The sequence below is a fragment of the Leuresthes tenuis genome, unplaced genomic scaffold (assembly GCF_036924035.1).
Source record: "Leuresthes tenuis unplaced genomic scaffold, fLeuTen1.0.hap1 SCAF_17, whole genome shotgun sequence".
NCBI classification, from domain to species: Eukaryota; Metazoa; Chordata; class Actinopteri; order Atheriniformes; family Atherinopsidae; genus Leuresthes; species Leuresthes tenuis.
The window spans coordinates 13,107,267-13,120,636 of NW_027325371.1; the positions used below are offsets into that span (position 1 = coordinate 13,107,267).

The 13,370-nt window shown below is 41.7% G+C and overlaps 1 protein-coding gene across 1 annotated transcript; it reads left to right on the forward strand.

Annotated features, from left to right (window-relative positions):
- Positions 1-213: 213 nt before the first annotated feature.
- On the forward strand, positions 214-12,913 carry iqck (IQ motif containing K). Its single transcript, XM_072368750.1, has 9 exons — positions 214-292; positions 377-483; positions 564-705; positions 792-889; positions 1,941-1,993; positions 2,105-2,182; positions 2,581-2,665; positions 8,849-8,960; positions 11,896-12,913. The coding sequence occupies exons 1-9, from the start codon at positions 241-243 to the stop codon at positions 12,039-12,041; spliced, it is 873 nt and encodes a 290-aa protein (XP_072224851.1). The 5' UTR covers positions 214-240; the 3' UTR covers positions 12,042-12,913.
- Positions 12,914-13,370: the final 457 nt, after the last annotated feature.

Here is a 13,370-nt window from a genome sequence, read left to right on the forward strand (position 1 = left end):
ATTCGTAATTTTGAACGACGCTCAGTCGTGTCGCTTGCATTAACGCATGCAACTCAGCAAAAAAAAGAAATAACAACAAAAAAAAAAAACTTAGATGAAACTGACTCTAGATGCAGAGAGAAGATCAGTTGGTTGCGTCTGCCCTACCAGTCTTCACGCCTGTTTACACCGGAAGTAGGACGTGTACTTCCTTGGCAACGAGAGATTCCTTGGCGACCATCAGAGCGCGCAGGCTGCGCAATGGCAAAAACAAATGGAGTGAAAAAATCACTTTGGAAACAAGTGTGTGAAGGTAAGACTGAAGCAGTCGTGTGCGTTTCCGCTTCAGTGAAAATTAAATGTATAGTTCAGCTTGCTTAATGATTTATTTCGGAAGACTTTGAAGCCGAGCAACCCAGTCCTCCCAGTGCTGTTCGGACAGATGGGAACTTGAACAGTCAGGTCTCTGCATCCCGCTCTTTAAATGGTTTAAGCACAACCAAGGTGAGCAACGCAAACACACAGTGTCTGAATCTAGAGCCTGTTAACAGTCTCTTTGAAGTAAACATGTTTTTTTTTTAAAGGTTTTTGTGGATGATGATCCCCTTGACCACACTCTTTGCCACCCTACTCTCACTGGTTACTCCGTGTTAGGAAATGCTCATTCTCCTCCCCAGATGAGCCCTCAAGCCGCTGAACATGCATCATCTCCACACATGAATGACCGTAAGATCAATGGACTGGATGAAAGCATCCCTGCCTTCCCAGTCTTCTTGTTCCCTGTTGTACACATGTTCCTGTGTTTGTGTTAGGTCCTGTCAAAAGTTTCTTGGAGAAGAGACTGTTTCCGGTGTTGCTGCCCGGGCTGGAGGCTTTGCTGAGAGAAGCCCAGAAACATGGCTGTTTTGAGGTCTACTTTTCTTCTGATAATCATATAATCAAAAGGGAAAAACTACAGTCCGCTAAAACTGACTACAGATAAATTGCAAACCTTAAACTGAAGGGATTTGTTTTGCACTGCCTTGTTTTGTGTTAAATAACTCATGCAAAACCATATCCAATGTGTGCATGCTGGTGTTGTAGTTGGCACCGTTGCCTCACAGCAAGAGGGTTCCTAGTAGGAGGACAGCATGTCTAAGAAATATCATCATTATTACAACCCCAGTTCCAAAAAACTTGAAAGAAAATGAACAGAATGTAATGATTTTCAAACCTTAAAAATTTATATTTTTATTCACAATTGAACAAAGAAAACATGTCTGATACAGAAATTAAACCTTTTGCTATTTCATGAAAAATATCAGCTCATTTTTAATTTGATGACGGCAACACGCACGCAAAAAAGGTCATATTTTATATATATATATAAGGTCACATCTCCCCTTCTTTTGACAGCAGTCTGCAAACATCTGGGCTCTGAGGAGACCAGCTTATGGTTTCATGATGCTACAAGCTCATGCTGTTTGTAATAGATGCAGTGCATGGTTTAACATTGTCTTGTTGAAATATGCATTAAAACATGTAATGTGGATGGGAGCATACGTTGCTCTAAAACCTGTACATGCCTTTCAGCATTGATCGAGCCTTTCCAGATGTGCAAATTGCCAGTTCCATAGGCACTAAAGCACACCCAAACCATCAGAGATGCAGGATTTTGAACTGACCACTGATGAGGAGCCTGATGGTTCCTCTCCTCTTTAACATCCATGAGTTCAGTTTGTGGATGAAACAAAGAACTGTGCTCTCTGACAAAAGCTTCTTAGTGCTTCTTGGCCCATGCAGTGTTTTCCAGAAGTTTTTCACTATTAAAGGGGTTGTCTGTCAGAGATTTGCTGTGTGGTGTTGAAAATGTAGTTTTTTTTATTTAGCATTAACACTTTCATATTTCAGTAATCACTCTCTACATTTTTAGTAATGGGAGATTTTTAATGCTGAACATTTACTCATATTTTGTGTTTCAGAGAAAGATAACAGCATTTATCCCCTGTGACTTCCTAACTGTGTGGCTCTACAAGTAAGAGCCCTCCCACGCACCCACACACGCTTCTTTAACACTCCTCACACTGCAACTTTGTTCAAATGCCATCTAGCTTGCGTGTGAAAAAAAACGTGTCATCTCTTTCAGTCATAATCCCTGCAGACAGGGACAGGCCCAAGTGAACTTTCATGACATTCCCTTTGTGAAAGCATGGCTCACCGTGCAGTGAGTGACTCAACAACCTGACACACACTCATCCACACACAGGAGCAGTTGGTGTGCAGCCAGGTCTAGAAATATTTGGACACACTGGCACAGTTTTTGTTGTTTGGGCTACAGTTTTATCATGGTTAGGCATTTTAACACCATTATCATTAGATCGTTATTCATTAAATATGTTTTTGGTCATAAAATGAAATAACTAAGATTAAGTGCAAATATTTCTACATTTAACTGTTGACAGTCCACATGTTGCTGTGCAATGTCTACAGCTAAAAACCCTCAAGTCCCAACAGCACACAAAAAATGCACACTCCCACTTCTGTTCTTTATTTGTGAGGCAAAAGTAATCGCATGCCCTTCGATCTCATCATCATATTTTTGTTTTTTCCCATTTGCTCCAGCCCCAGGCCTCCCGTCCCTCTCTTTCTTCTGCTGAGTGAGAAACGGGCAGCTGTGCTCATCCAGGCTTTCTGGAGGGGATATAAGGTACATTAAACGTCGTAGTTTATAATTAGTAGGCCCTGGTTCTGTGCTGAAAAGCGTGAAAAACTGTGTAAAACTATTGAGCCTAACCCTAAGAAAAATTGGTGAACTTTAACACTACATGCATGTCACCTAAAAGAATAAAAAGTCAGTCTGCAAGACCAGAGTGGGTCCATGTGTGTGGTCAAATAAGGATATATTAGATCCCCTCGTGTGTGTGCATTAGACCACAGTATGATCTTGTTGTATAATCCCATTTCACTGAAAAGCCCCTCTTCCACAGGGGCTGCAGCTTCATTCAGCAGCTTGATTATGTCATCAGTGATGCCAGGCTTTAATTCCTTCCTGTGCGGGCGTTGTTGTGCTCCGATATAAATAGTCATCCGCAGACACGGCCAGAGGCAAACGGCAGAAATTTCGACCCTCTCGCTCACAGACCAACAGAACCCTCTGTAGTGTAAGGACAAGCAGGGGTCGTGATTGGTTTGAGTCGTCTGAAGCTCTTGTTTCTCCTGTGCTTGTGTTGAAATTCAGCTTCTGTTTTGCTGCAGAAGCCATCGAGGAAAAAAACAATATGCCTGTTGTTATGTCGTGTAAAATCATATTTCATGTGAGTGCTCAGAACATTTGCCCAAACATGGAGCTGGATTTGTGGGTGAGTGCATAAAAGGACGCATTGAGTGCCTGTGCTCATTTGAGCTACCTGTGCACCAGCAGGGGGCAACAGTACCTCGTTTTAGCCTTTGACGGTGCAAGTGCCAATTCTCTTCTGCCCACATGTGGTGGTAGCAGTGAGCCAGTTGTAAGTCACTGCTCTGTTTACTGAGAACTAAGAGAGGGTTCAGAAGGGCCACTGATAGCACGGGGACCCCAAGGGATCTAGAGGCAGAGACACAGCCAGAAAGAGGCATACAGTCACTGGGGAGACAGCAGAGGATTATGAGAAAGGATGAAGCTATGTTTGGAACATTCTCGGATGGATGGCAAAAAGGAGGAAAGAAGCAAGCTGATGTTGCAGGGTAGTGTCAGATTAGGAATAGGGCAGGATGGAGGGAAATACAGCGTTTTCAACATTTACTGTTGGTATGAAGAAAGGAGATTGGGGCTGAGAAATGCAGCATAGTCTGGGTCTGAAGTTAAAGACTGTCTTCTGACAGACACAGAGGATCATCACTTATTTAAAATACACAGGGAGGAGATATTTTGGGATAGCGAAGTCTTGACAGGAGCTGTTGTGTGTCATGACTGCTGTTAGCTTGGAAAAAACAGCAGTTAACAGGAATAAAAGCAGCAGGGGTGAGAGTCAACAAACAGAGTCTACAAAAAACAGTATTTGATAATTAAACATATTGATTCATTGAGTCCCAGTTTAGATATATTCACATAATTCTCCAGGCTTTCTGGTCACATCGCTGGTCACGGATCTCAAATCTTAGTGATCAATAATAAGCTTCATTTAATTAAAATCTGGCTCAGTGTGAGATTACCTCCTTGAGTTTGTTCGAATATATGATTTTTGCACTACAATATGCAGGCAGTTGGGGATCAATCTACACGGTTCTCCGAGCCCCCATCCCCTCACTCTCTTGGCTGTTATATAATCCGCCTGACGCAGCGCTGACTGCAGTGCATGAGTGTGTGTGCGTGTTTGAGTAAATGTGTTCTGGTAAGAAAGGCAGACAGACCAAATCCCAGGAAGCAGGAATGGAGAGCATTTTTTATAAAGTGGAGTTTTATTCCTCCATTGTAAAGCTCTTTCATCTAAACACTGAGGACTGAAGAAGAGCAGTAGGGGAGACAGTGCATAAAGACACTCACTCACACAAACCGGATCACATTTATGACCCAAACAAGGCGATTGTCTCTTGCTTCACACACGTATAACTATGTATAACTATAAAGAACTGCAAGGTCTAAACATATTGCGTAATCTCTTTAACACTGTGTGCCTTAGTCCAACTCTAATCCATTTATCCATGCCTGCTGCTGTAATGCACACATGTATGCATGCATACACTCACACACACACACACACACACTTTCTACTGATCACTAAGACTTATTGGGATTACTAAAGTCTGGTCTGCTGAGTTAGAGTAGAGTGACTGTTTCTGTAGAAAACAACTGTACTATTAGGTTGTCAATATCACGAAGCTGTGTTACATAAGTATAATGAAAGCATATATAACAAAGCAGTCTCGTAATATGGCTTCTTTAAAAAAGAAGTCAGTGGATAGGTTGCACCATCTGGGGGGAAACCTAAAACCTGGCACAGTGTACTCCACAGCATCCACTCACTCTGCCCCACAGTTGGCATTTTGAAAGAAAAGCTGTGTAGCTTATTTCAGGGTAATATTCAGCCAAAGGATTTGCATGGCTTGATACATTGACAATATGCCAACATGCAACATAGATAACTCTACAATTGGATAAGCTGGCATTGTGTCAAAAATGTTTTTAAAGAAAATTGGTGTTGTAGCTGTCCACCCATGTGCTTCTTCTTTGTACAGTCTAGCAGAAATGATGGATGTTTCCAAAATGAATGAAAACAAAAGGCTGAGTCAGTTTACCCACTGCCTTATCTTACCCCACTCTCTCCTACACACTGATTTAAGATTTATTGGACATGCACACACAGTTTTTGGGCGGCAGAAATCTTATCCAGAACTGGCTAGCTTAGCTTAGCTTAACACAAAATCATTTTCACAGCAATTTGTGGGGGAAACCTGCTCATTTAGTGCAGACTGTTAGATTTTCTTAGTTTATAAATGCTTTTTGTGTAGCTATTTTCATTCATTTGGTCATTATGATTTAAAAATGTAACTCTCGCCAGTGATGTCTTGACAAGTGAGCTCAATTGCTGTTAAGAAATGGGACGCTGTTTGTACTGAGTGGTACAAACAGCCAATCGCAGAAGTAGGTCTATGATTCCAGCTGAATGATCTGAGGGCAGCAATAGATGAAAGGTTTGAACTGAGGTTCAGTGTTAAGTCAGATGACTGATATGTAGTGACGCTCATGCAGAAACAAATGTCACAAGCACTCGGGACATCCACTGGCCGCTTTCTCTGCTGTGATATAGAGACTTCAAGGATATGGTCACCTCCTTAGTGTTTTTCATAAAGTGCCATAAGGTCACAGTGCAGCCACTTACTCTTACTGTGTGTACAGAAGTACGTATGAGCTCACAGGTCACTGAGCTTGTAAAGCCCCCATGGAAGTATTTGTCAACAAAAAGATGGATGGGTGAGTGGATGGAGTGTGAAGGGGAGACTGAGCAGACTGTTGTTGTGTCTTTTTGCGACTTGTCGCTGTTATAACTGCGGCTGCAGCTCAGTCTCTCATACAGCTTTGCACAAAAAGGAGAGCAGCTTGTGCAGTGGGGATAAAGTGTGCGTGTGTGTGTGTGTGTGTGTGTAGAAGAGTGTGCACAGTTTTGCAATTTGTGGGTGTGTGGTTTGTGTAGGGGTTCGGCTTGTTCTGCTGCTGATGACGGTGTTGTGAGAACATGTCGGAGGGACTTGAGATGGCGTCCCTCTTTTTAGTGTTTTATTCTGCAGCGTGATTTTTAGTGAGTGCGTATATTCGCTTATTGTTGTCTAATGTAATGTGATGCATATGGACGCCTGTGGCCCTGCAGTATCTTTGCAATTTCTCTAATCACTCTAATCCATGCGCACTTGCATTGTGCAGCGCATGGGAAGAGTGACTCACATGCACTAAACCAGACTCCACGTGTGCAGTGACATGAGTGATTGTAACAACAACATACTGTGTTCGCAAGCATAAATGAATTAAACCAGGAGGAATAGATTTGCTAAACACACACAAGCATATGATGTTATTGAGCAAGATCAAATGCTATGCTTAGAGACTGCGTAATAAACACACTCACACACACAAAGTCCTTAGATTGTCTTCACGCACGGGTTTAAAACAGTAGCTTATCCTAGCTAATCAGCTGTGCTGATGCACACAGACGGGCTTTAAAAAAACACTCACACATTCCACTCAGCTCTTTGTCTGTCACAGGCAACCTGTCAGCATCCCGTGTAAAGCTTCAATATTTAAACTCAGCTTTTCAATGCTTGAGTCTGATTTTGGCTGTGTATGACAACATGATGCAGCTCTTACACGGCCGACAAATATTTCTGTCATTTAGGAGCAGCTGACAGCAGCAGAAGCAGAATAATAGATCTAACGTTTTTGGAGGAAACCAATAAAAATCAACAGAGACTAGGACTGGCACATGGACACAAATAGAGCACACCGGCGATGCTGAGCAAACACAACAGACTCCAACCCCCAACACTTCCTGACCCTCACCCCTCATTTCCATTTCTATGGTATGCTCCCATCAGCATTGGGACTGTTGCTGCACCATGACACCCAGTGAATTAACTATTGGAGCTCACTGGTGCTGCCCATTAGTCAACCCATGGCCAGCCTTATATAACAGCCCCACTTTCATACCCACTAATAGCAACACTATTGTTGCCACACAACCAGGCACTTGGGAGAATGTTAGGGTTGAATGGAGCAGGGGGAGAAAGGAGAAAGGAGATGTGGGAGAGAATGCAGAGTAGAGAGGAGAAAGGTAGATGGAGAGGTATAAAACATTGATGTGTTGAAGAATCTCATGAGAAAGTGAGGTGTTGATATAAGACACCTGGGAACTGAAGGAGGGAAGAGGTGAAGGGGGGAAGAGAAAATGGGGGACAAGAGAAGAAGACGAAGGAGACCTAGTTAGCAGGAGAGGAATGGAAATGTGACGTTTCAGGGACATTTTCTTTTCATCTTAAACAGCAAACCTATTTAGTAGTCTCAAAAAAAAACAGCTACGGGGTTTTCCTTCCAGAACAAAAGCATGTGTCATCTCAATTACAACATCAATAGGCAGAGGAATCAAATGCAGCTTATTCACAAATATACTGCATGAATCTGCTGGAAAAATGTAGTTTAGCCGTCTACATGACGCAGACGCACAAGCTCACTGAGGCATACATCTTAGCAGTGACTCATAAAATTACACACCGCTCAGTACAGCAGAGGGCTAAATTATTGTGTTAAGCCTTTACATAATGCCCATGCGGACTTGATCTTTCAAGTATGTAACATTCAAGTCAAAAGTGCAGTTCCAAAAGTGAATTGTGTAACAGGATATTAATGATGATAGAACTACTAATGGAGTTTATATGGCAAAATGGAGATAAACAATTTAGCACTTAGGGATATTTTGTTGAAAATGCAGAGAACTAAGCACATTTACATACCAGCTGTCAAAGAAGTGCCTAAATCTTTTGTTGAAGTAAAAGTAAAATTTCATATATTCACAACTAAAAGTCTTGAATTCCATTTGTTTATTGAAGTGAATGTATCACCTTGATTTACTGAAAGAAGTAGAGGTAGAAGCTGTTAGTGTCCTATTTTTTTACGTTAAGCAGTGGGTTATTACTAAAGCATTTACATATTCTGGCTGACTGAGCGAGAGCAGACTTCAGTCATTCTGTATTAATTTTCTGTCTCGAATTTTATTGTATTTTATATAATTCATAACATGATGCATTTTTAGATTCTATATCAAAATGACTGGTATCCACAGATAAAGGAGTAAAAAGTTCCCTCTGATATTTACTGGGGAGAAAATACTTCCTCTGAGTTTGTTAGATTTTTATTGGAGTACGTTTACGACGCTAAATACACTTGATTTATATACCTAATATACTTAGGTATCCCTGTTTTACATACTGAAGACAGATTTAACTGGTAAAAATATGATGTTGTAGAAAAATAGAACCAATGAACTTGAGAAAATACATAATTGGTGGTCTCTTGTATAATGGCATGTTTGTGAAGTTATTTCATCTTGTTGTTGTTAGTTCGCAATAGATTTACTATGCATACATTTACTGAAAGGGTGAAGTTGGATAGAGTAAGTATTTTGAACTGAGCAGTTATGACCGGAAAAACACAGACTTGTGGTTGTGATGCCCTCAAACACAGTTAATGCACCATTTCCACAGTTAAACCACTATTTGCTGACCACAATATATAACAGATGCTCTGAATGGGTCACTTTAAACACCAGAGGCACATTGGTACTGATTAGCTTACAATCTAATTAAGTTATTGATGATGTTAGCCAATGCATGTGCTGCTTTTCCACGTGTGCTGTGGTTGTTATAGATCAGGGCACGGCCAGATGTGCAGGAGCTGCGCCGATGGCAGAGGGAGCTGAGGGAAAACCGTGACATTGCCAAAACTGTGGAGAGGTTCTGGGCACGACAGGAGAGCCGAGGTGAGCACTCACACAGAGATACGCTTATAGAGTATCACTGAATACACAGCTTCAAGCTAACTTGCAACATAATACAACTGATCTTGATTTTTCTCCCGTGGTCGACAAAAGCCGCTTATGTGTTCATATTCACATTAACACAAAAAAATGTACTGGAGTCAACCCATTCATGTTTATGCAAATGCACCCTTACATAACACTGTGTCATGTACAGTACTTCCTCACACACTTGCACTGCCGCAGAGATATGGTATTCATCCCGACGTTGCTTTGATGTTGAAGCTTAGAGATGAGGATTCTAGCAGCACACCTAGAGAATGAGGGTACTGGCAGAGATAAAGACAGAGAGGGAAGATTTCCAATGAAAACGAGAAAGGATGTCTGCAGGGCTCAGGTTGTGTTTGTGTGATGGAAATGGCAGAGGGTGGGGGCTGGGGATATATCTGAAGGAAAAAGGACTTAGAGTAGTAATGCAGAGAAATATAAGATGATGCATGTGTCTGTGTGTACTGTGTGCACACATGAAGGATGAAAGATGGAGCACAGCAGCTGAGAATGCACACCCGTGTCCAATGTGACTGAGCTCAAGGACAGTGACTGTGCTTGTGTGTATTTCCAAGGACAAAGTTTAAAGTATTGAAAGTGATTCCAAACAAGTTCCTTCTAGAATATTTTGTCCAAAAACTTTTCAATACTTGTGGCCAAATGTCTGTTCATATATCAAATTACAATCAACCTTGGAACACGCATCTGCAATTATGAAAGTTGGTCAGAATCTCATGGTGTCGGCCAGACTAGACAGAGGCGGGAAACAACCGAGCAGACCCGGGAGCTAGCAGAGAAAACTCTTGGCTGGGCCACAAGTCCACCAGAAGTTTCTCACCACAGAAGCCAGTAGCTCCAGGGGCTAGCCCTGTGCTTAGGCCTATCTGGCCTGGCATTCCCACGACCTGGTCGAGGGCTCACTCTGCAAGGCCAGTGGACTGCTGCATCCTCTTACTTAGTCTAGCTTCTCCTACAGTATGTCCCACTTATCCATGAAACTGAACTAACTATGAGGGTACCCTGCTAGGGAGCAAATCCAAGTAAGTCCAGCACCTTTAGCAAGTGAATATTACTAACTATTATGATACTTCCATGTGCATACTATCTTACTGCATATCGAAATATGAACACCACTCATGAATGTGCTTATTTTAATGCATTCAGGCACAACATTGCCTACCTGACTCTATGATAACAAACTGGGCACCATTTTACATTTTCATGGCCAAAAGCAATTCATTCTATACCTCAATAATTTGCGGTTCTACAAATTGAACCATTTCAACATTTAAAAAAATAAACTCACCTTAAGATAATTAACCTAAATAACTTAACCAAGATAAAACTATGATTGTTTCACTGAGCTTATCTGATAAGGCTGTGAAAAGAAATTGTCACAAAGACACACCCACACCATCATGCATGATAGTATTTCTGTTTGTCTTGCTAACAAACAATGAACAGCACCATCAGAAGTGCAGGATGTTCCACCGCTGACACATTCCACACAACAAAGGCGCACGCTGCAGCCGCAGCAGGCTGACGAACATTCTTCCACTGTGCTGCTGCTGCTGCTGCTGACCTGACATTATAGCAGGGGGCCTGGGGGGGGTGTGCATGTGTAAGAGAGTGTGTTAGTTTACAAGAGGGCTTGCCCAGACTGTTGCCCTGAATGGAAACCATTTTCTGACCTCTCCAAAAGAATCTGAAATGGATAACAATGGAAGGGAACCACAAATTATTGATGTAGAGACAGTAAGGGAGGGGGAGTAAGAACAGTGCTGAAGCTGCTGTCTCTTTGCCGGTTTTGCCTGTTGTTATTTTGGGTGTAATGAAGTGTGCGCTGACGAATAAATGAACCATGTTTAGCACAGGGACAGAAGACGAGAGAGGGAGAAATTATTTAGGGAACAAACCCCCCCCTCCCTTCAGTATGCAAGCTCTTTAAGTTGATCCAGCAACAGCTGCACTCATCTCATTTGAGCCGAGCGTGCAGTACCATTTCATAGTCTGAAATCAGAATCAGTCAAAGATGGAGGTGAAAAACAATAAAGGGGGCAGAGCAAAGAGCAGACACACGTTGATGTGTCGAAAAGTCAAAAGGTGACAGCGTACTGGACAACTGCAGGTCTCATCAGTTCATCAATCACCACATGACTGTCCTTGGCTGTAGCCTGACATGTTGCATGTTTACCATCACTTAAAGCCCTGTTTAAACTATCAAGCCTCTAGTTCTACTTTGTCTTGTTATCAGTCCTGGAAGAAAATGGCTGCAAAAGATATATCTATAACAATCAGTTTCCATAAAGTAATATTTAGTGATACAGCCTCTTAGAGTCATTATTTGTTTGTTCATCCTAATATGTTTTTTTCTAATTCATAAAGCATATCAGTTAAATAAAGTCCTACTTATAGACGTGATGTAAAAGGTATTTAACATCCACAAAGTACATATGAAGAAGGGGGACTACAACTGTACAACAAGGAAATAAAAATGTGGAATGTATTCTGAACCTTCTAAATCTCATATTTGATTGTAAGTATTGCAAATGCTACATTTCAAATACTGAAACACTGAAATTGTGTTTTGATATGTGAAATATTGCATTCTGAGCTTTCCCATCAGTAAAGTTTGGACTAGCACAGCTTCCCTTTTGTTAAAGAAACTGTTTGGAAAGTTGGTTATGGTTTGCTGAGAAACGCTGTTGTAGAAATCAAAAAGTCTAAAACCTGACACAGTGTGGGAGCTTATTTCTGTTTGTTTTTTTTCACAGTCCAGTGCTGCAGGATGGCATCATTCTCAAAACTGTCTTTTTGAACTAAATTATTCATTAAGACTGACATGACAAATAAACAACAAAGTAAGGATGCCGTTCTTGTTTATTTCCAGTGGGTTTCACTATGAAAGATCCGGCAGGAAGCTCCTGGCCCGGCAGTGTGATCCGCACGCCAACCTCCCAGATGATCTCACAGGCTGGTGAATCGCTGACCCCCCCAGCCTGTGCAACACAGAGGAAACAGCCTCTGCACGACTGAGTAATTTCCTGCCTGTATCTGAGCCTGTTGAAAAATCATTCCCATCTCAACGAGGAACGCTTGAGCTACGCTGGTAGCACTGCATTAGGTGTATGTACAGAGTGTTTCCGCTGTTTTAAAGGCTATTAAAGTTTGTTAGCTTGATGTCAAACTGGCCAAAACGATCAGTCAAACATGTCATTGAAAAGGCCTGTAACCAGCTGGCTATGGCCAGGCAAGAATTTATGATCCAAGATCCGTGTCTAATCATTTTATTGCTCCCATTGCCTATTTGATGGATCACTTCCCTTTACGAGTCTTACCCAACAAATGAATACCATACAGCTCGGTTCACATAATGCTTTCTGCTTAATATTTTCTCTCGGTGCCCCTAACTGATATCTCACTGGAAGGTAACTATATATCCTTGATCTGTCTTGTCCTTTATTCTTAGCAATACATATCACTCTACAAAAGAGGTCACTGGATTTCCATTCAAGCCAGGAATTAGGGCCAGAGTGAGAGGTGATTTGGCGTTCAGAGCAGCACTTTATATCCTGTTTATCGGGAAAGGAAATTACCCGACAGAATAAAAAAGAACAAAAAAGTTTAAAAGATCCCTGAGGTCACTTGTGGGTGATTGATGACTTTCTAACGGAGCATTAAAATGCTCAAATGCTGAAATCTTTCTGTAATTCAAGTTTGACATGTTGCCCAATTTAACAATAAACATTTTAGCATATGTTAAAAAAGCAACTCAGACAAAAAAAACCCCAAAAAAACCACAAAGTAATGTGAAAATTTACCAGTAGCATAATCTGTCCACCATGTTGAAAGTTTTTAATTGGCTTGTGGCTTAACATCTCCCCTATGCATATAGAATAATATAATAGATGTGCCTTTGTGTGGATCTACTGGTGTATTTCTCTCGTACTGGATTTTATTTGTTCCGTGGTCGCACGGGGCAGCAGAGCTTTTGTGGGTGAAACTTTGCAACGCTGCTGCTGATTCTGACACCTTCAACTATCTCCTTTTTGTGCCTGGTGATTTCAAACTTCTCAAATGTCTCAAGGAAGCCGTGGAGCGTTCATGAAATTTGATTTGTTAAAATTAAAAGCCTGCATGCTTCTCAACTGACTCTGCATTTCTTTGCTGTCCCTCATGCCAAGCTAAAACTGTCCAGGTTATAACTGTCCTGTCCTGACTGCTAGTCAATTAAACTTAGTGAGTAAAGTGCTCTGCTGGCATATTTCCATGCTGCAAACCCAGCACACCTGAGAGGCTGCTCTGCAGCCTTGCAGCGGGTGGCTTTCTTCACCCTCCCTGTCCAGACATGAGGAGGGTCTACGC

Excerpts from the sequence above, each read along its gene's own strand:
- iqck (XM_072368750.1), top strand. The coding sequence starts at position 241 with ATGGCAAAAACAAATGGAGTGAAAAAATCACTTTGGAAACAAGTGTGT. Across the intron at positions 293-376 it reads TTGGAAACAAGTGTGTGAAG|ACTTTGAAGCCGAGCAACCC; the intron begins GTAAGACTGAAG and ends TTATTTCGGAAG. Across the intron at positions 2,666-8,848 it reads CTTTCTGGAGGGGATATAAG|ATCAGGGCACGGCCAGATGT; the intron begins GTACATTAAACG and ends TGGTTGTTATAG.